General features: G+C 47.3%; 2 protein-coding genes and 2 non-coding genes across 11 annotated transcripts in view; 2 read left to right on the forward strand and 2 right to left on the reverse strand.

The window, feature by feature from the left end:
• Positions 1-11,150, forward strand: part of cnot4 (CCR4-NOT transcription complex subunit 4) — a 44,521-nt gene extending 33,371 nt beyond the window's left edge. For 5 of the 8 annotated variants that reach the window (XM_031897972.1, XM_031897974.1, XM_031897973.1 and 2 more), the window contains 5 exons: positions 312-369; positions 1,859-2,108; positions 3,802-4,293; positions 7,195-7,392; positions 9,531-11,150. In XM_031897972.1, the coding sequence (XP_031753832.1) occupies positions 312-369; positions 1,859-2,108; positions 3,802-4,293; positions 7,195-7,392; positions 9,531-9,835 (1,303 nt within the window). In that variant the 3' untranslated portion in view covers positions 9,836-11,150. 8 annotated transcript variants of the gene reach the window in all.
• Positions 11,151-14,561: 3,411 nt separating this feature from the next.
• LOC116409446 lies at positions 14,562-27,038 on the reverse strand. Its single transcript, XM_031898104.1, has 4 exons — positions 26,867-27,038; positions 18,689-18,883; positions 15,907-16,057; positions 14,562-14,755 (listed from the first exon to the last, which is right to left on the reverse strand). The coding sequence occupies exons 1-4, from the start codon at positions 27,036-27,038 to the stop codon at positions 14,590-14,592; spliced, it is 684 nt and encodes a 227-aa protein (XP_031753964.1). The 3' UTR covers positions 14,562-14,589.
• On the forward strand, positions 21,294-21,513 carry LOC116409876. Its single transcript, XR_004222131.1, has one exon. It is a non-coding gene; the product is annotated as a small nucleolar RNA U3 (small nucleolar RNA).
• Positions 24,770-24,988, reverse strand: LOC116409878. Its single transcript, XR_004222133.1, has one exon. It is a non-coding gene; the product is annotated as a small nucleolar RNA U3 (small nucleolar RNA).
• Positions 27,039-27,536: the final 498 nt, after the last annotated feature.

A 27,536-nucleotide genomic window follows, 5' to 3' on the forward strand; every position in this document is an offset into this window, starting at 1 on the left:
TGCACGTAACGGATTTCCCAGGTCTTAAGGCAGCTCCTGTTTAACCCCATCTACTCGTACATAGAAATATAATTCATACAAAGTATTATGGGCTACACCTTGTTGTTAAAGGGCCAGTACACCTTCATGTTTTATTTTTCTTTGTATTTGTCTGAATGTGTTTATCATTTCCCTATTGATTTATTTTCCCCTATGGAATTGGAACTTTCTTGCCAACATGGTGTATGCTGGCCCTTTAAAATATGATTTGTGTTTTAAATGTAATAAGTAAAATGATTATTATATACATTTTCATTGTTTTCTTTTTTTAGTTCAGTCGACAAATCTTCAGAGTCGTTAAGTATAGGCAACGGAGATAACCTACAACAGGTACGGAAATGCTTAATGATAATCAGCGGTTTGTTTTCCTTATTCAGGGGACACTGTCACGGGAAGGGTATTCCTAGTCAGGAGTTCATAATGCATTTTAGTGTTAAACTAGGGTGCCAAAAATGCAGCATCTTAAGATGTTAATCTAAATCTCACAGAAGTTCTCTAATAGGCTGCTAGGATTGGTAGTACCTTATTCTATATCTCCTATTTACTTGTTTATTGAAAGAATGATACACTCACCCCAAATCCCCCCCTAACTGGCCTTCAGGCTGGGCCCCCTTAGCCCATAACAAGGTTACAGATATATAGAAACATTGGGGTAACAGTCACCCGGCTATAGTTCCAGGGGTACCCAGGGCACAAATAAGCACTCACCCCAAATCCCCCCCTAACTGGCCTTCAGGCTGGGCCCCCTTAGCCCATAACAAGGTTACAGATATATAGAAACATTGGGGTAACAGTCACCCTGCTATAGTTCCAGGGGTACCCAGGGCACAAATAAGCACTCACCCCAAATCCCCCCCTAACTGGCCTTCAGGCTGGGCCCCCTTAGCCCATAACAAGGTTACAGATATATAGAAACATTGGGGTAACAGTCACCCCGCTATAGTTCCAGGGGTACCCAGGGCACAAATAAGCACTCACCCCAAATCCCCCCCTAACTGGCCTTCAGGCTGGGCCCCCTTAGCCCATAACAAGGTTACAGATATATAGAAACATTGGGGTAACAGTCACCCCGCTATAGTTCCAGGGGTACCCAGGGCACAAATAAGCACTCACCTCAAATCCCCCCCCTCACTGGCCTTCAGGCTGGGCCCCCTTAGCCCATAACAAGGTTACAGATATATAGAAACATTGGGGTAACAGTCACCCTGCTATAGTTCCAGGGGTACCCAGGGCACAAATAAGCACTCACCCCAAATCCCCCCCTAACTGGCCTTCAGGCTGGGCCCCCTTAGCCCATAACAAGGTTACAGATATATAGAAACATTGGGGTAACAGTCACCCCGCTATAGTTCCAGGGGTACCCAGGGCACAAATAAGCACTCACCTCAAATCCCCCCCCCTCACTGGCCTTCAGGCTGGGCCCCCTTAGCCCATAACAAGGTTACAGATATATAGAAACATTGGGGTAACAGTCACCCTGCTATAGTTCCAGGGGTACCCAGGGCACAAATAAGCACTCACCCCAAATCCCCCCCTAACTGGCCTTCAGGCTGGGTCCCCTTAGCCCATAACAAGGTTACAGATATATAGAAACATTGGGGTAACAGTCACCCTGCTATAGTTCCAGGGGTACCCAGGGCACAAATAAGCACTCACCCCAAATCCCCCCCTAACTGGCCTTCAGGCTGGGTCCCCTTAGCCCATAACAAGGTTACAGATATATAGAAACATTGGGGTAACAGTTTTTTGCATGTTTTTGGTTTGAGGAATTAATTGGATGGAAAATGGTTTAACCCCCCCCCTTTTTTTTTTCTCCTAGATATTAACAAGCGACACACCATCACCTCCGCCAGGGTTATCAAAACCAAATCCCTCCGTCCCCATCAGCTCTGCCAATCACAGCGCGCGGTCCCCGTTCGAAGACGCCATGACAGAATCACAGTCTTTGTTCTCTGACAATTTCCGGCACCCCAATCCCATCCCCAGCGGCCTCCCTCCCTTTCCCAGCTCCCCACAGACATCCAGCGAGTGGCCAACAGCTCCAGAACCACAGAGCCTCTTCACATCAGGTGCGTGATGTTGTTTATCTAGTCCTTTAAAGGCTAAATTTGCCTGAACAAATAAATCGCCCATTGAATTCAATATATATTGTGACTTTTTGCCGCTTTGCAAATTCGGTGAAATGAAACAGGACAGATCACTACGTCCAAATAAAAGGTGCCTGTGCAGTTACATATAGAAATGTATACACATATATAGAATATAGTACAAGATCCCTTATCCGGAAACCCGTTATCCAGAAAGCTCTGAATTACAGAAAGGTCATCTTCTATACACTCCATTATAAGCAAATAATTCACATTTTTAGAAATTATTTTCTTTTTCTCTCAAATAATAAAACAGTACCTGTACTTGATCCCAACTAAGATATAATTACCCCTTATTGGGGGCAGAACAGCCCTATTGGGTTTATTTCATGGTTAAATGATTCCCTTTTCTCTGTAATAATAAAACAGTACCTGTACTTGATCCCAACTAAGATATAATTACCCCTTATTGGGGGCAGAACAGCCCTATTGGGTTTATTTAATGGTTAAATGATTCCCTTTTCTCTGTAATAATAAAACAGTACCTGTACTTGATCCCAACTAAGATATAATTACCCCTTATTGGGGCAGAACAGCCCTATTGGGTTTATTTCATGGTTAAATGATTCCCTTTTCTCTGTAATAATAAAACAGTACCTGTACTTGATCCCAACTAAGATATAATTACCCCTTATTGGGGCAGAACAGCCCTATTGGGTTTATTTCATGGTTAAATGATTCCCTTTTCTCTGTAATAATAAAACAGTACCTGTACTTGATCCCAACTAAGATATAATTACCCCTTATTGGGGCAGAACAGCCCTATTGGGTTTATTTCATGGTTAAATGATTCCCTTTTCTCTGTAATAATAAAACAGTACCTGTACTTGATCCCAACTAAGATATAATTACCCCTTATTGGGGGCAGAACAGCCCTATTGGGTTTATTTAATGGTTAAATGATTCCCTTTTCTCTGTAATAATAAAACATTACCTGTACTTGATCCCAACTAAGATATAATTACCCCTTATTGGGGGCAGAACAGCCCTATTGGGTTTATTTAATGGTTAAATGATTCCCTTTTCTCTGTAATAATAAAACATTACCTGTACTTGATCCCAACTAAGATATAATTACCCCTTATTGGGGCAGAACAGCCCTATTGGGTTTATTTCATGGTTAAATGATTCCCTTTTCTCTGTAATAATAAAACAGTACCTGTACTTGATCCCAACTAAGATATAATTACCCCTTATTGGGGCAGAACAGCCCTATTGGGTTTATTTCATGGTTAAATGATTCCCTTTTCTCTGTAATAATAAAACAGTACCTGTACTTGATCCCAACTAAGATATAATTACCCCTTATTGGGGGCAGAACAGCCCTATTGGGTTTATTTAATGGTTAAATGATTCCCTTTTCTCTGTAATAATAAAACATTACCTGTACTTGATCCCAACTAAGATATAATTACCCCTTATTGGGGGCAGAACAGCCCTATTGGGTTTATTTAATGGTTAAATGATTCCCTTTTCTCTGTAATAATAAAACATTACCTGTACTTGATCCCAACTAAGATATAATTACCCCTTATTGGGGGGGGCCATACTGCCATATTGATACTGAGCGGTCGGAGGTGCAACTGCCGCTGATATTCCTTGTCCTTTTCCGCAGAAACGATTCCCGTATCGTCTTCGACAGATTGGCAAGCAGCCTTCGGGTTCGGCTCGTCTAAGCAGCAAGAGGACGACCTGGGTTTCGACCCGTTCGATATCACCCGCAAAGCCTTAGCAGACTTGATTGAGAAAGAACTGTCTGTACAAGATCAGCCCGCCCTTTCGCCCACGTCTCTTCAGAACCCTCCTCCCCACCCCGCCGCCAAAGGCCCCGGCTCCGGCTTCCTCCACCCCACCACAGCCGCCAACGCCAACTCCATTGCTAGCACCTTCTCCGTTTTGCCACAGAGGTTCCCGCCTTTTCAACACAGAGCGGTTTACAATTCGTTCAGTTTTCCCGGGCAGGCCGCGCGGTATCCCTGGATGGCCTTTCCACGCAATAACATCATGCACTTGAATCACACAGCAAATCCAACCTCAAATAGTAATTTCTTGGACTTGTCACACCCTCCTCAGCACAACACAGGCCTAGGAGGTATCACTGTAGCAGGTAGGTTGGATAAAGTGCCTACTTTATCGAACAAATATGCTTAAATGTTTGTGGTTTAACTGGGGTCAGACTTACCGGCACCCAATGGGGCTTGGTTTTATCAGGGATGCCGTTGAATTCAGGTAAGAGCACTTTTTGGCATTGTGGTGTTAGATAGAGCACTGTTGTGCCTTCCCACTTGCTTAGGAGGCAACCATTGTGCCACAACCAGATTTTCTGACTGCGTCAGTTGTCAAAACTGCCCACCCCCCCCAAAGGCGGCTATATATATATATATATATCTATCTATCGATGGGTCGAGCAAAGTGATTTGCCCTGCTGTGTAGTTGGATAAAAGGAAAGTAAGACAAACATGAGGTGATTGATCTGAAACTACATGGGGTTAAGTGCATTTTGGCCGACCATATGTCCAACATAGACTAAGGGCCACCTTAAGGGGAACTAAACCCTAAAAAGGAATGAGTAGAAGTGTATGGGTATTTTATATATGCTGAGTAGTTGGATAAAGTGAAAGTAAGACAAACATGGGGTGGTTTGATCTGAAACTACATGGGGTTAAGTGCATTTTGGCCGACCATATGTCCTATAGAGACTAAGGGCCACCTTAAGGGGAACTAAACCTTAAAAAGGAATTTGTAGAAGTGTATGGGTATTTTATATATGCTGAGTAGTTGGATAAAGTGAAAGTAAGACAAACATGGGGTGGTTTGATCTGAAACTACATGGGGTTAAGTGCATTTTGGCCGACCATATGTCCTATAGAGACTAAGGGCCACCTTAAGGGGAACTAAACCTTAAAAAGGAATTTGTAGAAGTGTATGGGTATTTTATATATGCTGAGTAGTTGGATAAAGGGAAAGTAAGACAAACATGAGGTGGTTTGATCTGAAACTACATGGGGTTAAGTGCATTTTGGCCGACCGTGTGTCCTACAGAGACTAAGGGCTACCTTAAGGGGAAGTAAAGCCTAAAAATGAATGAGTAGAAGTGTATGGGTATTTTATATACTGAATGTATTGGTTTGGTCCAGACATTCAGTAGCCCTACAACAGGAATGCTTCAGGCCTTCAAAGTTGTCCTCTGCTGGGTCTTTAGACATTATGGTGGCCAATCAGATGTACGTTCCTATTCCGCCTCTGCAGTAGCGGATGTAAATTTGCCTCAGAACCTGCTTTTTTTTTTTTTTACACTTTTTCTTGATAGTGAGTGTGTGATAGTGAGCCTGACGCTAATCTCCCAGCATCCTCTTTCAGCCTGTGTTGAGTTGTTTGTCAGCCAGTACCATGACCGACCTCCACCCTAGAACAGCTTTGTTTTCAGAATAAATGTGGAGTATGGATCCCTTACATAGGCTGCGGATCCACAATATCAACAATTTCCCCCTGGGTGGGGTAAACCTTAAAAACAGGTGCTGATTAAAAAAACAAAAAAGGCCAAAAATAGTCATTTCCAGCTAAACACATACCTAAAATCTGTGCTTTTCCCCCCTCCACATCAGCAGCCCCAGTTTAATAGCCATACACTGGCCGGTGCTCATTGGTCATACATAGTGTGTACGTTTCAGTTCCATTCGGGCAAACAGAACAACAGGAACTACAAAGGAGCTGTGGCTCCTCCTCACTTCCTTATCTGCCAACAGTCCAACTTGGCGCGTCGGCCTATGAAATTATCAAATATTTCCGAGCGATTATCAGCGTTACAAAGATATATGTTGGGATTGTCCACCCAACAAACACATGTGTAGGACATCTAAGCCCAGATTTAGCTTCCCTTTTGTATAAGGAGACATCAGGGCTCAGTAAATTACTAATGGCAGCCTTGTTATGGTGCCTTGTGACTTTCCTAAATTCAACTAGGTCTTACCATGCCATCCAAGCACCTAGACAGCATAATGAATGGTGTCTTCTCCAGCTCTGCCATGTTCTCGCTGCTGTAGACCCAAAACTTTATCAGACCAAGGAGAAGGTCCATAAATCTTGACTTAGGAACTTCATCTGAAAGCCTAGGCAATCTCGTTACTGTACATTTTTGCAGTTTCTGATGTCAACTCAACAAATATTGTCACGGTACCCGCTACCTGATCATCCCTGTAAGGGTGAAGACACATGGGCTACTAAATGACATACAATACCCTGCCATAGTCAATACTGAGAATTGCCTCTGCTAAAACACACGTATAGACAATTATCAGTAACTGATCAGCATTGTCTGTTCCTGTAGCCATGACAAGTACCTGCTACTAGTAGCTCCGTGTAGTTTTCGCCCTTAGGGAGAAGGTCCTCGCCCACTGGGAGAAGGTCCTCGCCCACTGGGAGAAGGTCCTCGCCCACTGGGAGAAGGTCCTCGCCCACTGGGAGAAGGTCCTCGCCCACTGGGAGAAGGTCTTCCGCCTTTGGGAGAAGGTCTTCCGCCTTTGGGAGAAGGTCTTCCGCCTTTGGGAGAAGGTCTTCCGCTTTTGGGAGAAGGTCCTCGCCCACTGGGAGAAGGTCTTCCGCCTTTGGGAGAAGGTCCTCGCCCCATCACAAAGAGCTGATCATAAAGGTTAGAGTTGAGGACTTCACTTCTATCCTAGATTTACATAAGTAATTATGGATTTACTTATTTTTTTTTTTGTTTTTTTTATTTTGTTTTTTTTATGTTTTTTTTGCCAACGCATGGCCTCCTAATAAGCCAAGGGTGATAGTTTCTGAGATCTGGCAGAACTTTGTCAATTTTCCTATAGATCTATAGTTGAGTAAGACACATCCAGCATCCACACAAGCAAAAGCATGACTATTTCAAAGAATAAATTGACCCTAACCAGAAGATTCTAACATCAGTTTTTAATATTTTTTTCTTATTTTTATTTTTTATTTTTTTTCAATTTTTTATTTTTATTTTTTATTTTGGCAAACTTCCCAGACCACAGCAATTCAATAGAGGGTTTAAATATGAAGGAATGGCAGGACGGGCTCAGGGCACTTCTACCCAACATTAACATCAACTTTGGTGGGCTTTCCAATGCTTCTACCCCCAACGCACCAACGTCCAACACTGCCACCACCAACAGCTTGAACTGGGACAGCTCTGGCAGCTGGATGGACCCCGCCATTATCTCAGGTAATCATTTCTCACTCGTTTTGCCTTCCCTGGCTACTTAGTCATGGCATCCGATACCCAACCACCCAGACGACCAACAGTGTTGTCCAGGAGTCTTCAGCAATACATAACCTCAGCCCGCAGCTGACCATACACATAAGCATCTCTTCATGCTGAATAATTAGCCAGATTTGCCTGCGTATGGGCATCTTGGGGCTTTTGGGGGGGATGCCATGAATTGTTGCCACTGGAGAACCACATATAGAACATTATGAGAATCTATCCTTTTAATCAGCATCTGCAGTGATTTAAATCCCCAGACTCTTCTGTCCTAGACGTACGAAGGTCCGTAGACAATCCAATGTCTGCTACATAGGGAGCAAATTATCAAGACATACTCCACATTTGTTCTCCTGGCTTCTGCCATCTTTGCTTTTGATACCAAGCCTATACTGTCTTGCCAGGGTTGCCTGTTGAGCAGAGTATTGGATGGTTGTTGACCACTAAGAACCTTGTCATCATAAATGGTTTTGCCGTTGGGTTTGGAGCATCCGAATCCTCATTAATGGTTGAAAGGATTGTACTGTGGGTTCATGAATGGTTTGAGGCACAAGTGTCAAGGTTTCTGAGTAACCGTACATGAACAAAGGTGGCAGGTTTGTCTACCCATAGCTCTATCATCATGCTCATCTTTATAGACTTCTTGCAACCAACCTTCCTCCAGTTCTGAAGGTGCCCTTGCATAGGTAGATGACAGGCTGATGATGATAAGACATGGAGTTAGCAGACCCATCACCCTTCCTCAAACCTGGTCAAGGATGGAACACTGTGAGAGCTGTACATGGACAAGGGACCAACAAGGGTGGCAGGTTTGTCTACCCATAGATCTACCATCATGGTTTAGCTTCCAGCTCATCTTTATAGACTTTTTGCAACCAACCTACCTCCAGTTCTGAAGGTGCCCTTGCATAGGTAGATGACAGGCTGATGATAAGACATGGCGTTAGCAGACCCATCACCCTTTCTCAAACCTGGTCAAGCATGGAACACCGTAGGATCTGGTTCCTGGCCCAGCCATCTATAGTACAAGGTGCTCGACACTCAAATATTTTGGATTCTGCTCAAGTCAGATGAGAGTTTCGATGTCCCCCAGCCATGTGTATTATTGAGTAAAGCACTGTAAGATGATGGTGGTGGTGGTCATGTAAACCAGGGGGCTCAAACTCAATTTACCTGGGGGCCGCAGGAGGCAAAGTCAGGATGAGGCTGGGCCGCATAAGGGATTTCACAAAAAATTGGCTTTCAAGGGATAATGCAAGGCACGGCGGGCGGGAGCTGCTGATTGCGGAAATGACGTTATGCCATCATAACAGTTATTATGGGAAGACGCTCTGTGTGCACAATTTGCTCCTTAGCAGCTAATTGTGCACACAGAACGTCTTCCCATAATAACTGTTATGATGGCATAACGTCATTTCCGCAATCAGCAGCTCCCACCCGCCGTGCCTTGCATTATCCCTTGAATCGCAATAAAAATCGTGATCCATTCATTGCTTTTGAAAAGGCGTTGGTGCGGGCCACAAAATACTGTACCGAGGGCCGCAAATGGCCCGCGGGCCGCGAGTTTGAGACCCCTGATGTAAACGAATACAAGTTAGACAGGGCATTTTCATTTGGGTAATCAAGGGGAGTGGCCTAATATGATAAATCTTTGGGAGGAGCTTAAATCACTATGCTTAGGTGTGGGGGAATCGGCTCTATCCCAGGTCACCATCTGCTTTGGGTCCAGGCCTGGAGTGCTCCACCATCTTGATCCAGGCCTTTATAGTTGTCCCCAGCAGCTCCCCATCATCATGGATCTTGGTAGGCCATTTTTTGTATGTCAGTGTCTCTGCACGTGCTCAGTGGGCTCTGGGAAGCTAAGCTTTGAGGTCTACATATAAGCTCAGGTAAGTGAAGATCTAGTGAGGAGCTACTGGGGCATCTTCAGAGGCACAGATTTTCCCTGGTAAGGGGCTGAGGAGGCCTTGAACGGAACAGAAGCCCAAAACAAGGTGTAGCATTTCTCCGTTGAGCTTTAGTTCTTCTCTAAACAGAAATATTGGTCTTTCCAGATATCTAATTTGTAATTGATTTCTCTTTTTGTGCCCCCCCCGTAGGCATCCCATCATCCACAGGAAATGGTTTAGAGTCTCTACAGGATGACAATCCACCACACTGGTTAAAATCACTGCAAGCCCTCACAGAGATGGACGGCCCCAGCAGTTCCATACCACCCCACCACCCACACAATAACCTCTTCAGCGCACAGATACCCCTACACAGAGGCAACTGGAGCCCTTACCCTCCCCCATCAAATCCCGCCAGTTTCCACTCCCCACCCCCCGGCTTCCAGACAGCTTTCAGACCCCCAACCAAAACACCTACAGATCTATTACAGAGCTCCGCCCTGGACCGTCATTAAGCCTAAGGAACAGTTAGATCTTTGGGAATTCTCCCTTCACTCCTCAATCCAAAAATTCAGTCCTCAGTGTTTTTCCCCCCCTCTCATATCACCCTTCTCCTCCAACCCCTTTCCATTGTATTTCAGGAATCTTGGTTTCCGAGCCGATGCCCCCCCACCCGAAGCTCGGCCAAGACTTGTCCCATAATCGCTGCGGCGACGACTTGATTTTTAAGAACTGCCCGTCGGCCATAGCCGCGACAGCTTCAACCGATCTTTTTACCTCTTCCCTCGAATCAAGAAACAAATCAAATTCTAACAGGCAAAAATTTTCAAAAAGAGAAGAGCGAAACCAGATTCCAACTTTGAAGAGCCGTTGGGAATAAATTCAGTCCGCTGCATGATATGTTTGTGTTTCTTAAAAAAGCCAGAATTAAGCTTTAACGCCTTTTGTGATTGGACGGCGCTTGGAGAACTAGCTAGCGAAATAGCCAATGATACAATCGTTGGGGACAAGGAAATAAAAAATCGACACAACGCACTTCTCTATGGTATCGACTGATTGAAATATTTTTTCATTTTTCCCCCCCTCGTTCTTTCCGTAGGTTTGAGGCCATTGATATCATTTTCTTCAGGACCAAGGGGCCCGATTAACACACCTATATCAGTTAAACCCCGCCTCTTTCAGCCAAAGGGGTGGAAAAGATATGCCCATTTGCCCGTCGTTTCCTCATTGGATTCACCAATTTTTTGTTTTGCACACGTTGAGCAGCAGACCTTTCTTTTTAGATGCTACTGAAGAGCTGCCATATTGTTCTTAACGCCATCCAGAGAGTTGGGGCACTTTTTTTTGTTTTTTCGAGTATGGATTTTGGTCCCTGACGGCTTCAAAAGTCCCATGAATGTTGGGTCGGTACATACGGTACCAAAGGGTTTGAGCTGTTTGTAAACTCGTGTCCCACTCAAATGTTTTTGGTTGTTTTTTTTTTAATTTTGTGGCCCCTCCTGAGTATAAGAATTGGTCCCGATGTGTGTGCGCGACAGCATTAGCGGCCTGTGATCTTCTAAAGCTCTCGGCCCCTTCCGACCCTTTGCCTGGATCCACAAGCCCTAGCCTTCACCATCTCCGGAAGTGTTGCACAGTATTGGAAATAATCCATATAATGGGAGGAGGAGAAGTTCTAACAAATAAAATGGGGTGGGGGGGGAGATCAAACATGGTTATAACCCGATGCTAAAGGATAAAAAAAAAAAACACAAAACCCGGAAAATGTACCTCTGTCTTCAGAATTAAAACTAAAATCTTAAATAAAACAGAAAACTTGATGATAAAAGGCGTGGGTTTTGTGTGTGTGAGTCAGTGGGCAGGCATTGGCCGTTGATCGTAGGGTTGAACCAACGGGAAATACAAATTCCTCGCTACAGGAATTGCCCAGGGCGGGACGTCCTCCACCACCGAATCAATCTCGAAAAAAGAGAACGTTGAGGTTTAATTCACATGATTTTGAAAAAAAAAAAAAAAGCCTTCTAAAATTTCCAAGACCACTCTAAAGACCACTGGTCTACAGCCGTAGAGTGAGGGGAGGTCCTCTTCTTTATGGTCACCCAGTCACAGTGAGGGGAGGTCCTCTTCTTTATGGTCGCCCAGTTGCAGTGAGGGGAGGTCCTCTTCTTTATGGTCGCCCAGTTGCAGTGAGGGGAGGTCCTCTTCTTTATGGTCGCCCAGTTGCAGTGAGGGGAGGTCCTTTTTTTTTATGGTCACCCAGTTGCAGTGAGGGGAGGTCCTCTTCTTTATGGTTACCCAGTCGCAGCGAGGGTAAGGTCCTCTTCTTTATGGTCACCCAGTTGCAGTAAGGGGAAGTCCTCTTCTTTTTGGTCACCCAGTTGCATTGAGGGGAGGTCCTCTTCTTTATTGTCACCCAGTTGCAGTGAGGGGAAGGTCCTCTTCTTTATGGTCACCCAGTTGCAGTGAGGGGAAGGTCCTCTTCTTTATGGTCATCCAGTCGCAGTGAGGGGTGGGGTCCTCTTCTTTATGGTCACCCAGTTGCAGTGAGGGGAGGTCCTCTTCTTTATGGTCGCCCAGTTGCAGTGAGGGGAGGTCCTCTTCTTTATGGTCGCCCAGTTGCAGTGAGGGGAGGTCCTCTTCTTTATGGTCACCCAGTTGCAGTGAGGGGGGGGTCATTTACTTTATGGTCACCCAGTCGCAGTGAGGGGAGGTCCTCTTCTTTATGGTCACCCATTATGGAGTTGCAGCCCATTTTTAAGGTGGCCAGATCAGAGAAGAGCCAACAAAAGTCTTCATTTTCTAAACCAGATACAGAGTCGTGAGAGTCCCCAATGGTGTAGTTGGCCTTTAGTGGCGGGCCTGGGGTTGTCAGCAGGCTTTTGTTCTTCTTCAAAGTCATCTGAAATGTGCAAATTACAGCTTCGATTTGGTGGAGAACTCCCTGCCAGAAGGTCAAGCAAATGAGCCGCACTGGGATTGGATGAGGGTAACCCCTTTATGTAGTAGAAAAGGCTGATTGATTGGTTGCTATAGAATAGCAGACCTGTAGCAGCCCATTTTTAAGGTGGCCAGATCAGAGAAGAGTCCCCAATAGTGGGGTTGGCCTTTAGTGGGGGCCTGGGGTTGTCAGCAGGCTTTTTGGGGGAAGAATGTGCAGGGTTGTTGCAATCCATCCATCCATCCATTCATATGTGATTGCGGCTCTTCTGTGGAAAGACCTTTCTCTAAAGGTAAGCATCTGCTTCTATTCCTACTGTCAAGGACCTCATGGACCAGTGGTTGCTCCTCCCCACAGCCCAGTCCTCTTCTTTGCCTCAACACCTCTGCCCCAGCTGTTTTGCACCTCTGAAGCATTGCCCAATAGCCTTTTCTTACCTATCTTAACCCATCCAACCCTGCCCCAATGCCTCTGCAGCCCAGTTCCTCTCTTTCATTGAGGGCACTTTCAGCTTTGCCTGGAACCTCTCCTTTAACATTATACCAGTCCCCTCTGCCTCCCCATCATACTCTGAATCTTCTGTCCTGACCAATCTTTCATTTCTGCCCAAACTTTCATTCTGGAAGCCTTCCTGCACCTCTATACGTACATCATCTCTGCTTTCCTGGCTGCCTTAAGGTATGTACTAGCCACCCATAATCTACCAGCCGATGGACTGGCCCAAAAGCCACTTAGTATTGCTGACATTTGTAGTTCCGCAACTACCATTATGAGACATGACCTGGTAGAAACAAGGTGAGTCCATCAGAGCTTCAGTTGATAGGGGAGTGATCAAGTAGACTTGGGACTTGGGCAAAATACTCATACCCCAACCCCACGGAAACAAGGTGAGTCCATCAGAGCTTCAGTTGATAGGGGAGTGGTCAGGTAGACTTGGGACTTGGGCAAAATACTCATACCCCAACCCCACGGAAACAAGGTGACTCCATCAGAGCTTCAGTTGATAGGGGAGTGGTCAGGTAGACTGGGACTTGGGCAAAATACTCATACCCCAACCCCACGGAAACAAGGGGAGTCCATCAGAGCTTCAGTTGATAGGGGAGTGGTCAGGTAGACTTGGGACTTGGGCAAAATACTCATACCCCAACCCCACGGAAACAAGGTGAGTCCATCAGAGCTTCAGTTGATAGGGGAGTGGTCAGGTAGACTTGGGACTTGGGCAAAATACTCATACCCCAACCCCACGGAAACAAGGTGAGTCCATCAGAGCTTCAGTTGATAGGGGAGTGGTCAGGTAGACTTGGGACTTGGGCAAAATACTCATACCCCAACCCCACGGAAACAAGGTGAGTCCATCAGAGCTTCAGTTGATAGGGGAGTGGTCAGGTAGACTTGGGACTTGGGCAAAATACTCATACCCCAACCCCACGGAAACAAGGTGAGTCCATCAGAGCTTCAGTTGATAGGGGAGTGATAAAGTAGACTTGGGACTTGGGCAAAATACTCATACCCCAACCCCACGGAAACAAGGTGAGTCCATCAGAGCTTCAGTTGATAGGGGAGTGGTCAGGTAGACTTGGGACTTGGGCAAAATACTCATACCCCAACCCCACGGAAACAAGGTGAGTCCATCAGAGCTTCAGTTGATAGGGGAGTGGTCAGGTAGACTTGGGACTTGGGCAAAATACTCATACCCCAACCCCACGGAAACAAGGTGACTCCATCAGAGCTTCAGTTGATAGGGGAGTGGTCAGGTAGACTGGGACTTGGGCAAAATACTCATACCCCAACCCCACGGAACCTTTGGGGAGGATAATGTTTTAAATTCTTACTGAAATTTGCACAGGAGGCTCCAAGTACATCTGATCCTTACGGTTTGCTGGAATTGGAGAACCTTTGCTTGGGGTTCTCTATTTATTAGATCTAAAGGAGAAGCCATAGTAGGGACAACAATGCAAAAAAGTTCATCGAGGGGGAAAATTGGGTCATTTGCCCAGGATACAAGGAATGTATCTCATAATACTTTTGGTTATCAATAGGGTCTTCTACATGGATATAAATAGTCAGGTCGGCATTGTTCCTCCCCTCATTAAGAGACCACCAATAGGGGGGTTCTGCTTCTTCCACTGGGACCAACCGTCTTCTGCAATGAGCTGGTGAAGGTCTTTGTGGCACCTACAAGGCAAGAAGGGCTTCGTTTTAGCTGAATTATGGGACACTTACCATGGTGGGAAGAAATGAGTCAACCCATTGATAATTAAAGGGGAACTTCACCCAAAAATTTTAATTGGTAGTATCTTATCTAAGCTCTCGATGGGATTGAGATTTTTTTTACCCCCAAATCGTCCTGTGTTCGAGTCGAGCTCCTCCCCTGAGGCAGGCGGAACTGAGCAAGCCTTGCAATGGCCGCTCGGGGCTGGAGAGGTTCCTGCTGCTTCTCCCTCCGCTCTCGTCCAGTCCGGGGAAATTGGGGGCCTCGTCTCTATCCTGGCAACCCCTGGGGCAGCAAAAGAAAACAAAAATGGTCCTTAATTCATATTAATGCTGGAAATCATTGTGGGGTAAAGGCGCCGCCCCCCCATCCTTTTCTGCTGCCCCCAAGTCCCAGCCCTGATTACACGGGGCAATAATTGAATTTATTGGGGTCCCCCCATTACCAATTATGAGTATGTGCACCAATGAAACGCCCTTCCTTCCTGAATACTTCACTATTGGGCCAACCAGTTGGCTGCTTGTGGGCTGAACCCCACCCCTTGGGTTTAAGCTTGTGTGTTGGAGGCTGGAAGATGTTTCAGACCTCAGTTATATGGTAAACCCAAAATTTGGGATGCACCGAATCCCGGATTTGGACCAAATCCAGGTTTTTTGGGTTTTTTTGCAGGATTCAGTTTCAGCCGAATCCAAGGTCCTGGACGAACTGAATCTGAATCCTGATTTGCCAGAATCCGTCAGGGTGGGTTCCGGGGGTTCAGCCGAACCCAAAAATGTGGGTTTGGTGCATCCCTACCCAAAACAAACAGAAAAGGTTTCCGACAAGCCTTGAAATGACAGGGCAATGATAGTGTCACCCAACGTCCAGCAGAGGGCACTGCAGCACCACACAACATTAATAGCTGAAATGTAGTGAGAACTTTTAAAGGGGAACTAAACCCTGCTGCACTGCTCAGCCAACTCAGTTGTGGTCAGACTACAAATCCCAGAATAATGTAACATATAATGAAGGGTGAGGCATGCTGGGAGCTGTAGTCCAGCAACATCAGTGTTGGATTCTTAAAGCAATATTGCCCAATAAAACTGCATTAAAATGCAAGAAATCCCCCAATGAGAATCCCAGCTGATGTGAGTAAATCCGGCTCCCTGTTCTCTGTTCCTGCAATTGGAGTTGGGAGCAATAAGCACAGTTTCCCAGCACTGAACAAGTCTGTCCCTTTATCCCCATGTCTGATTCCTGTGCCATATAATGACGGGAAAATGCCATCATTATCTCTATATGTAAGGCACCAGCAAGATGGCCGACACAGTGCTGGGAATCAGCATTCTCATTGGTCACTTCTCTTGCATTTATAATGAGATATTTAGTCAGTAGAATTCTCATTGGTGAATTTTCTTGCCTCTCTAGAGAGTAAAATGTAAGCGCAGCGCCCCCACCTGGAGATGGTCTCTTCCTCCTGCTGCCGTAGTTGTGTCTCTTTTACACAGCACAGCATGAAGAACGCACACGTGGTGAGGATGATGAGGCAGCTGAACAGGGATACGATCACTGCAAGGCGGAAACCTCTGTGATACTGACGGGGCACCACTATGGGGCGAGAGAGAGGGGTAACTGAGGGTCCTGGTCACTGAAGGGAAACACTATGGCACCCCCTACCCATATGTATAAATACAAATATACAGAGAAGGAATGTTCTGGGCACACAATAAGCTGTACCCTCATACTGTACTGTCTAAGGGAAACACTATGGCACCCCCTACCCATATGTATAAATACAAATATACAGAGAAGGAATGTTCTGGGCACACAATAAGCTGTACCCCCATACTGTACTGTCTAAGGGAAACACTATGGCACCCCCTACCCATATGTATAAATACAAATATACAGAGAAGGAATGTTCTGGGCACACAATAAGCTGTACCCTCATACTGTACTGTCTAAGGGAAACACTATGGCACCCCCTACCCATATGTATAAATACAAATATACAGAGAAGGAATGTTCTGGGCACACAATAAGCTGTACCCCCATACTGTACTGTCTAAGGGAAACACTATGGCACCCCCTACCCATATGTATAAATACAAATATACAGAGAAGGAATGTTCTGGGCACACAATAAGCTGTACCCTCATACTGTACTGTCTAAGGGAAACACTATGGCACCCCCTACCCATATGTATAAATATAAATATACAGAGAAGGAATGTTCTGGGCACACAATAAGCTGTACCCCCATACTGTACTGTCTAAGGGAATCACTATGGCACCCCCTACCCATATGTATAAATACAAATATACAGAGAAGGAATGTTCTGGGCACACAATAAGCTGTACCCCCATACTGTACTGTCTAAGGGAAACACTATGGCACCTCCTACCCATATGTATAAATACAAATATACAGAGAAGGAATGTTCAGGGCACACAATAAGCTGTACCCCCATACTGTACTGTCTAAGGGAAACACTATGGCACCTCCTACCCATATGTATAAATACAAATATACAGAGAAGGAATGTTCTGGGCACACAATAAGCTGTACCCCCATACTGTACTGTCTAAGGGAAACACTATGGCACCCCCTACCCATATGTATAAATACAAATATACAGAGAAGGAATGTTCAGGGCACACAGTAAGCTGTACCCCCATACTGTACTGTCTAAGGGAAACACTATGGCACCTCCTACCCACATATATAAATACAAATATACAGAGAAGGAATGTTCTGGGCACACAATAAGCTGTACCCCCATACTGTACTGTCTAAGGGAAACACTATGGCACCTCCTACCCACATATATAAATACAAATATACAGAGAAGGAATGTTCTGGGCACACAATAAGCTGTACCCCCCATACTGTACTGTCTAAGGGAAACACTATGGCACCCCCTACCCATATGTATAAATACAAATATACAGAGAGGGAATGTTCTGGGCACACAATAAGCTGTACCCCCATACTGTACTGTCTAAGGGAAACACTATGGCACCTCCTACCCATATGTATAAATACAAATATACAGAGAAGGAATGTTCTGGGCACACAATAAGCTGTACCCCCATACTGTACTGTCTAAGGGAAACACTATGGCACCCCCTACCCATATGTATAAATACAAATATACAGAGAGGGAATGTTCTGGGCACACAATAAGCTGTACCCCCATACTGTACTGTCTAAGGGAAACACTATGGCACCCCCTACCCATATGTATAAATACAAATATACAGAGAGGGAATGTTCTGGGCACACAATAAGCTGTACCCCCATACTGTACTGTCTAAGGGAAACACTATGGCACCCCCTACCCATATGTATAAATACAAATATACAGAGAGGGAATGTTCTGGGCACACAGTAAGCTGTACCCCCATACTGTACTGTCTAAGGGAAACACTATGGCACCCCCTACCCATATGTATAAATACAAATATACAGAGAGGGAATGTTCTGGGCACACAATAAGCTGTACCCCCATACTGTACTGTCTAAGGGAAACACTATGGCACCCCTACCCATATGTATAAATACAAATATACAGAGAAGGAATGTTCTGGGCACACAATAAGCTGTACCCCCATACTGTACTGTCTAAGGGAAACACTATGGCACCTCCTACCCATATGTATAAATACAAATATACAGAGAAGGAATGTTCTGGGCACACAATAAGCTGTACCCCCATACTGTACTGTCTAAGGGAAACACTATGGCACCTCCTACCCATATGTATAAATACAAATATACAGAGAAGGAATGTTCTGGGCACACAATAAGCTGTACCCCCATACTGTACTGTCTAAGGGAAACACTATGGCACCTCCTACCCATATGTATAAATACAAATATACAGAGAAGGAATGTTCTGGGCACACAATAAGCTGTACCCCCATACTGTACTGTCTAAGGGAAACACTATGGCACCTCCTACCCATATGTATAAATACAAATATACAGAGAAGGAATGTTCTGGGCACACAATAAGCTGTACCCCCATACTGTACTGTCTAAGGGAAACACTATGGCACCTCCTACCCATATGTATAAATACAAATATACAGAGAAGGAATGTTCTGGGCACACAATAAGCTGTACCCCCATACTGTACTGTCTAAGGGAAACACTATGGCACCTCCTACCCATATGTATAAATACAAATATACAGAGAAGGAATAGTAAGTTTTTCCCCATCCATATCTCCTTACCCTCACACTCTGGCTGTGCCTCACTCCATTGGGGTTTATCTCCTCTGAGAAGGCATTTGAGTTTCATGCTGCCAATCAGCTGGAATCCTTCCTTGCACTGAAACAGAACCAGGGAACCCACCGAGCGACCTGTGCCTTCAGCCACGTGAACAGAACCATTTAGAGGTGTCGTGATAGACGGGCAAAGGACCGGACCTACATCAGAGATCAGTAGGAAACACCAGTTACATTTGGTACAAATCACACATCAGCCCCTGCCCCAGTGAGCTTACAATCTAAGGTCCCTATCCCATTCCCATCAGCCCCTGCCCCAGTGAGCTTACAATCTAAGGTCCCTATCCCATTCCCATCAGCCCCTGCCCCAGTGAGCTTACAATCTAAGGTCCCTATCCCATTCCCATCAGCCCCTGCCCCAGTGAGCTTACAATCTAAGGCCCCTATCCCATTCCCATCAGCCCCTGCCCCAGTGAGCTTACAATCTAAGGCCCCTATCCCATTCCCATCAGCCCCTGCCCCAGTGAGCTTACAATCTAAGGTCCCTATCCCATTCCCATCAGTCCCTGCCCCAGTGAGCTTACAATCTAAGGTCCCTATCCCATTCCATCAGCCCCTGCCCCAGTGAGCTTACAATCTAAGGTCCCTATCACATTCCCATCAGTCCCTGCCCCAGTGAGCTTACAATCTAAGGTCCCTATCCCATTCCCATCAGCCCCTGCCCCAGTGAGCTTACAATCTAAGGTCCCTATCCCGTTCCCATCAGTCCCTGCCCCAGTGAGCTTACAATCTAAGGTCCCTATCCCATTCCCATCAGTCCCTGCCCCAGTGAGCTTACAATCTAAGGCCCCTATCCCATTCCCATCAGCCCCTGCCCCAGTGAGCTTACAATCTAAGGTCCCTATCCCGTTCCCATCAGTCCCTGCCCCAGTGAGCTTACAATCTAAGGTCCCTATCCCATTCCCATCAGTCCCTGCCCCAGTGAGCTTACAATCTAAGGCCCCTATCCCATTCCCATCAGTCCCTGCCCCAGTGAGCTTACAATCTAAGGTCCCTATCCCATTCCCATCAGCCCCTGCCCCAGTGAGCTTACAATCTAAGGTCCCTATCACATTCCCATCAGCCCCTGCCCCAGTGAGCTTACAATCTAAGGTCCCTATCCCATTCCCATCAGTCCCTGCCCCAGTGAGCTTACAATCTAATGTCCCTATCCCATTCCCATCAGTTCCTGCCCCAGTGAGCTTACAATCTAAGGTCCCTATCCCATTCCCATCAGTCCCTGCCCCAGTGAGCTTAAAATCTAAGGTCCCTATTACATTCCCATCAGTCCCTGCCCCAGTGAGCTTACAATCTAAGGTCCCTATCCCATTCCCATCAGCCCCTACCCCAGTGAGCTTACAATCTAAGGTCCCTATCCCATTCCCATCAGTCCCTGCCCCAGTGAGCTTACAATCTAAGGTCCCTATCCCATTCCCATCAGCCCCTGCCCCAGTGAGCTTACAATCTAAGGTCCCTATCACATTCCCATCAGTCCCTGCCCCAGTGAGCTTACAATCTAAGGTCCCTATCCCATTCCCATCAGTCCCTGCCCCAGTGAGCTTACAATCTAAGGTCCCTATCCCATTCCCATCAGTCCCTGCCCCAGTGAGCTTACAATCTAAGGTCCCTATCACATTCCCATCAGTCCCTGCCCCAGTGAGCTTACAATCTAAGGTCCCTATCCCATTCCCATCAGTCCCTGCCCCAGTGAGCTTACAATCTAAGGCCCCTATCCCATTCCCATCAGTCCCTGCCCCAGTGAGCTTACAATCTAAGGTCCCTATCCCATTCCCATCAGTCCCTGCCCCAGTGAGCTTACAATCTAAGGCCCCTATGAAATAAAAATGTTTTTAACTCATTGATAAACTGTGCCCCTCGGCAAAGGGTCCTGCCAACAAGTAGAATGGAGCCCCAATGAAACAAAAGGCCATCACATGACCACACCCCATCATGCCCAAGCCCCACCCCCTCACAGCCCTCCATCTATTGGGGGCCCCCCTTTCCCACAGGGCCCCTGACTGCAATACCAGATAACAGCCCTGTTACACACCAGTTATCCTGCTTGTATATTTTGGGGGGTAGGAGGAAACGGGGGAACCTGTGGGAAACCAACACAGACATGGGGAGACTATACATAGTCTATAGAGAAAGGGCCCTGGCTGGACCCCAGCACTGCGAAGCACCATTGTATTGGGTACAGGCAGAGCACTTTTCCTATTCATATTATCGCCGTGGGAGTTACCATACTGCAGCCTTAGGGAAACATTAAATCCAATCCCCTGCAGTGAGTCTGAGCAACAGAACTGATTGCAACAGCTGTTTTGTGCTGTGTTGTGATTGGTGGGTGGGTGTGTCACATGCAGATGAGCCGTATGTTACAACTCTGCACTAATAACTGTAGTTCTGCAGCTTTAGAGTTTATACTAAAGTAGTAACATTGTTACAGAGCAATAAATATTGGGGTGCAGCCTATAATTGGGGGTCTGGCTGGAAAGATGGATTATTTTTTTCGTCTCCCTGAGATAGAGGGGGGTCCCTCCCCAGGGGGGGCTGCTGGTTCCAGGGTATCAGTAAGACTATACTTTCAGGGATCATTTCTATAGGTTGTACCTGGTGAGATGCGCTCTAAAGTGTCTGAACTCACAAACCACGATGAGGAGCTGTCAGTGTTCTCTCCTGAGCGGGAAGTGAGCTCTCAGCGCTGCTTTATTGTGGCTGCTGTTTGTATTGATGAACGTTCCGCTCCCTTTTATTATAGGGGAGTCGGGGGGAGAGAGCGCAGGCTGAGTGGTTTGTGAGGAAATAGTTAAAAGGCAGTAACACCACTAGGAAATAATTAATTACTTAATTTAGAGAGTGTATTGAGTCTAGGGTCCCTATCCCATTCCTATCAGTCCCTGCCCCAGTGAGCTTACAATCTAAGGTCCCTATCCCATTCCCATCAGCCCCTGCCCCAGTGAGCTTACAATCTAAGGTCCCTATCCCATTCCCATCAGCCCCTGCCCCAGTGAGCTTACAATCTAAGGTCCCTATCACATTCCTATCAGTCCCTGCCCCAGTGAGCTTACAATCTAAGGTCCCTATCCCATTCCCATCAGTCCCTGCCCCAGTGAGCTTACAATCTAAGGTCCCTATCACATTCCCATCAGCCCCTGCCCCAGTGAGCTTACAATCTAAGGCCCCTATCCCATTCCCATCAGTCCCTGCCCCAGTGAGCTTACAATCTAAGGTCCCTATCCCATTCCCATCAGCCCCTGCCCCAGTGAGCTTACAATCTAAGGTCCCTATCACATTCCCATCAGTCCCTGCCCCAGTGAGCTTACAATCTAAGGTCCCTATCCCATTCCCATCAGTCCCTGCCCCAGTGAGCTTACAATCTAAGGTCCCATTCCCATCAGCCCCTGCCCCAGTGAGCTTACAATCTAAGGTCCCATTCCCATCAGCCCCTGCCCCAGTGAGCTTACAATCTAAGGTCCCTATCCCATTCCCATCAGTCCCTGCCCCAGTGAGCTTACAATCTAAGGTCCCTATCCCATTCCCATCAGCCCCTGCCCCAGTGAGCTTACAATCTAAGGTCCCTATCCCATTCCCATCGGCCCCTGCCCCAGTGAGCTTACAATCTAAGGTCCCTATCCCATTCCCATCGGCCCCTGCCCCAGTGAGCTTACAATCTAAGGTCCCTATCCCATTCCCATCGGCCCCTGCCCCAGTGAGCTTACAATCTAAGGTCCCTATCCCATTCCCATCGGCCCCTGCCCCAGTGAGCTTACAATCTAAGGTCCCTATCCCATTCCCATCGGCCCCTGCCCCAGTGAGCTTACAATCTAAGGTCCCTATCCCATTCCCATCGGCCCCTGCCCCAGTGAGCTTACACTCTAAGGTCCCTATCACATTCCCATCGGTCCCTGCCCCAGTGAGCTTACACTCTAAGGTCCCTATCACATCCATCGTCCTGCCCAGGGCTACACTCAGGTCCTATCCATCCATCACCCTGCCCCAGTGAGCTTACAATCTAAGGTCCCTATCCCATTCCCATCAGCCCCTGCCCCAGTGAGCTTACAATCTAAGGTCCCTATCCCATTCCCATCGGCCCCTGCCCCAGTGAGCTTACAATCTAAGGTCCCTATCCCATTCCCATCGGCCCCTGCCCCAGTGAGCTTACAATCTAAGGTCCCTATCCCATTCCCATCAGTCCCTGCCCCAGTGAGCTTACAATATCTAAGGTCCCTATCCCATTCCCATCAGCCCCTGCCCCAGTGAGCTTACAATCTAAGGTCCCTATCCCATTCCCATCGGCCCCTGCCCCAGTGAGCTTACAATCTAAGGTCCCTATCCCATTCCCATCAGCCCCTGCCCCAGTGAGCTTACAATCTAAGGTCCCTATCACATTCCCATCAGTCCCTGCCCCAGTGAGCTTACAATCTAAGGTCCCTATCCCATTCCCATCAGCCCCTGCCCCAGTGAGCTTACAATCTAAGGTCCCTATCCCATTCCCATCGGCCCCTGCCCCAGTGAGCTTACAATCTAAGGTCCCTATCCCATTCCCATCGGCCCCTGCCCCAGTGAGCTTACAATCTAAGGTCCCTATCACATTCCCATCAGTCCCTGCCCCAGTGAGCTTACAATCTAAGGTCCCTATCCCATTCCCATCAGTCCCTGCCCCAGTGAGCTTACAATCTAAGGTCCCTATCCCATTCCCATCAGCCCCTGCCCCAGTGAGCTTACAATCTAAGGTCCCTATCCCATTCCCATCGGCCCCTGCCCCAGTGAGCTTACAATCTAAGGTCCCTATCCCATTCCCATCGGCCCCTGCCCCAGTGAGCTTACAATATCTAAGGTCCCTATCCCATTCCCATCAGCCCCTGCCCCAGTGAGCTTACAATCTAAGGTCCCTATCCCATTCCCATCGGCCCCTGCCCCAGTGAGCTTACAATCTAAGGTCCCTATCCCATTCCATCGGCCCCTGCCCCAGTGAGCTTACAATCTAAGGTCCCTATCCCATTCCCATCGGCCCCTGCCCCAGTGAGCTTACAATCTAAGGTCCCTATCCCATTCCCATCGGCCCCTGCCCCAGTGAGCTTACAATCTAAGGTCCCTATCCCATTCCCATCGGCCCCTGCCCCAGTGAGCTTACAATCTAAGGTCCCTATCCCATTCCCATCGGTCCCTGCCCCAGTGAGCTTACACTCTAAGGTCCCTATCACATTCCCATCGGTCCCTGCCCCAGTGAGCTTACACTCTAAGGTCCCTATCCCATTCCCATCAACCCCTGCCCCAGTGAGCTTACAATCTAAGGTCCCTATCCCATTCCCATCAGCCCCTGCCCCAGTGGAGCTTACAATCTAAGGTCCCTATCCCATTCCCATCAGCCCCTGCCCCAGTGAGCTTACAATCTAAGGTCCCTATCCCATTCCCATCGGCCCCTGCCCCAGTGAGCTTACAATCTAAGGTCCCTATCCCATTCCCATCGGCCCCTGCCCCAGTGAGCTTACAATATCTAAGGTCCCTATCCCATTCCCATCAGCCCCTGCCCCAGTGAGCTTACAATCTAAGGTCCCTATCCCATTCCCATCGGCCCCTGCCCCAGTGAGCTTACAATCTAAGGTCCCTATCCCATTCCCATCAGCCCCTGCCCCAGTGGAGCTTACAATCTAAGGTCCCTATCCCATTCCCATCAGTCCCTGCCCCAGTGAGCTTACAATCTAAGGTCCCTATCACATTCCCATCAGTCCCTGCCCCAGTGAGCTTACAATCTAAGGTCCCTATCCCATTCCCATCAGCCCCTGCCCCAGTGAGCTTACAATCTAAGGTCCCTATCCCATTCCCATCGGCCCCTGCCCCAGTGAGCTTACAATCTAAGGTCCCTATCCCATTCCCATCGGCCCCTGCCCCAGTGAGCTTACAATCTAAGGTCCCTATCACAGCCCCTCACTGGGGCAGGGGCTGATGGGAATGGGATAGGGACCATAAACTTCATATCCTCTTTTGAATTAACTACAATTAATATTCTATAAAAAGTTATTCTGCTTTTTAACTATTTCCTCACAAACCACTCAGCCTGCGCTCTCTCCCCCGACTCCCCTATAATAGAAGGGAGCGGAACGTTCATCAATACAAACAGCAGCCACAATAAAGCAGCGCTGAGAGCTCACTTCCCGCTCAGGAGAGAACACTGACAGCTCCTCATCGTGGTTTGTGAGTTCAGACACTTTAGAGCGCATCTCACCAGGTACAACCTATAGAAATGATCCCTGAAAGTATAGTCTTACTGATACCCTGGAACCAGCAGCCCCCCCTGGGGAGGGACCCCCCTCTATCTCAGGGAGACAAAAATAACCCCATCCCTACAGTCAGACTTTCCCCAGTAGAAGCTGCAGCCAAACTGATTGCTCTGTAACAATGTTACTACTTTAGTATAAACTCTAAAGCTGCAGAACTACAGTTATTAGTGCAGAGTTGTAACATACGGCTCATCTGCATGTGACACACCCACCCACCAATCACAACACAGCTTGAATCCAGAAATGTGAGACCAAGCGCAGCAACAGGGAACTCTGAGTATCACTCATGTATTATAAGGGATAATGTACCCCCTACTGTAAATGATAAGGATATTAGCAGTCACTGAGGGGTTCTGTGCCCCCCATATAAAGGCACAAGGCTGCAGGCTGAGTTATACAGGGAACTCTGAGTATCACTCATGTATTATAAGGGATAATGTACCCCCTACTGTAAATGATAAGGATATTAGCAGTCACTGAGGGGTTCTGTGCCCCCCATATAAAGGCACAAGGCTGCAGGCTGAGTTATACAGGGAACTCTGAGTATCACTCATGTATTATAAGGGATAATGTACCCCCTACTGTAAATGATAAGGATATTAGCAGTCACTGAGGGGTTCTGTGCCCATATAAAGGCACAAGGCTGCAGGCTGAGTTATACAGGGAACTCTGAGTATCACTCATGTATTATAAGGGATAATGTACCCCCTACTGTAAATGATAAGGATATTAGCAGTCACTGAGGGGTTCTGTGCCCCCCATATAAAGGCACAAGGCTGCAGGCTGAGTTATACAGGGAACTCTGAGTATCACTCATGTATTATAAGGGATACTGTACCCCCTACTGTAAATGATAAGGATATTAGCAGTCACTGAGGGGTTTTGTGCCCATATAAAGGCACAGGGCTGCAGGCTGAGTTATACAGGGAACTCTGAGTATCACTCATGTATTATAAGGGATAATGTACCCCCTACTGTAAATGATAAGGATATTAGCAGTCACTGAGGGGTTCTGTGCCCCCCATATAAAGGCACAAGGCTGCTGGCTGAGTTATACAGGGAACTCTGAGTATCACTCATGTATTATAAGGGATAATGTACCCCCTACTGTAAATGATAAGGATATTAGCAGTCACTGAGGGGTTCTGTGCCCCCCATATAAAGGCACAAGGCTGCTGGCTGAGTTATACAGGGAACTCTGAGTATCACTCATGTATTATAAGGGATAATGTACCCCCTACTGTAAATGATAAGGATATTAGCAGTCACTGAGGGGTTCTGTGCCCCCCATATAAAGGCACAGGGATACAGTATTAGCATTAGGGAGTTTACAGACAATACAATGCAGTGGGAGGCAGTTGGGTGCCGCCAGTTGTTCCGACACCATATTGAGTGGGCGGGGCCCCACAAGTCAGACTGTACCATCATGTAAATGATTTGCCTTTGTACTTTTGTTTTGCAATCATAGTAAGTGAGCGCAGAGGGAGGAGCCTGTGCCGGGGTGAGACTGGGTATATATTGTGTGTAAATGAAGATGCATTCTGCTTCCCTGCAGCTCACAGTCTCTTTGAAGCAATTGGAATAAAATGTGATTGCAAACTGTGTCCGAATTTCCCTAATATTCCAGAATCCCATTACAGGATATGGGGAAGGGGTGGGGGGGCATCTGATCAGGTTTCAGTAAGGGCGGGGGGGGGCTCCAACATTGTTAATGTTTATATATATATCATGCTTCAAGCCTTGATTATACACTGAGGGATGCTGGGAGTTGTAGTTCAGCAACGTGTGAGCTGTGTTGCTATGGGGGGGTGGGTTAGTAACACTGACAGGGCAGATACCAAACACATATACAGATTCCTCTTACCTGACTGGTTCCCCCCTGGAAGTTGCATGGTCTTTGCCGGTTTATCCAGGGTCCCGTTCCCAGTGTAGGCAGGGGGGGTGGGGAATGGGGGGCTGCTGGGGTCCCCCACAATCCCAGGAACAAGTAAATGCACCAACAAACAGCCCCAGAGCTGAGCTGCCCGTTCTGCCATATTCCCGGGGGGAGGAACATTCACAGGGATCAGTGGCCTTTACTCTCCCCCCTCCTAAATCCAACTGCAATCAGAGGCTTCTGGGTACTGCCCACTCCAACCTGCTCTAACTGCCCCCTCCAACCTGCTCTAACTGCCCCCTCCAACCTGCTCTAACTGCCCCCTCCAACCTGCTCTTACTGCCCCCTCCAACCTGCTCTAACTGCCCCCTCCAACCTGCTCTTACTGCCCCCCTCCAACCTGCTCTTACTGCCCCCTCCAACCTGCTTCTTACTGCCCCCTCCAACCTGCTCTAACTGGCCCCTCCAACCTGCTCTTACTGCCCCCTCCAACCTGCTCTAACTGCCCCCTCCAACCTGCTCTTACTGCCCCCTCCAACCTGCCTCTTACTGCCCCCTCCAACCTGCTCTAACTGCCCCCTCCAACCTGCTCTAACTGCCCCCTCCAACCTGCTCTAACTGCCCCCTCCAACCTGCTCTTACTGCCCCCTCCAACCTG

This window comes from Xenopus tropicalis, chromosome 3 (assembly GCF_000004195.4).
Source record: "Xenopus tropicalis strain Nigerian chromosome 3, UCB_Xtro_10.0, whole genome shotgun sequence".
Classification (NCBI taxonomy): Eukaryota; Metazoa; Chordata; class Amphibia; order Anura; family Pipidae; genus Xenopus; species Xenopus tropicalis.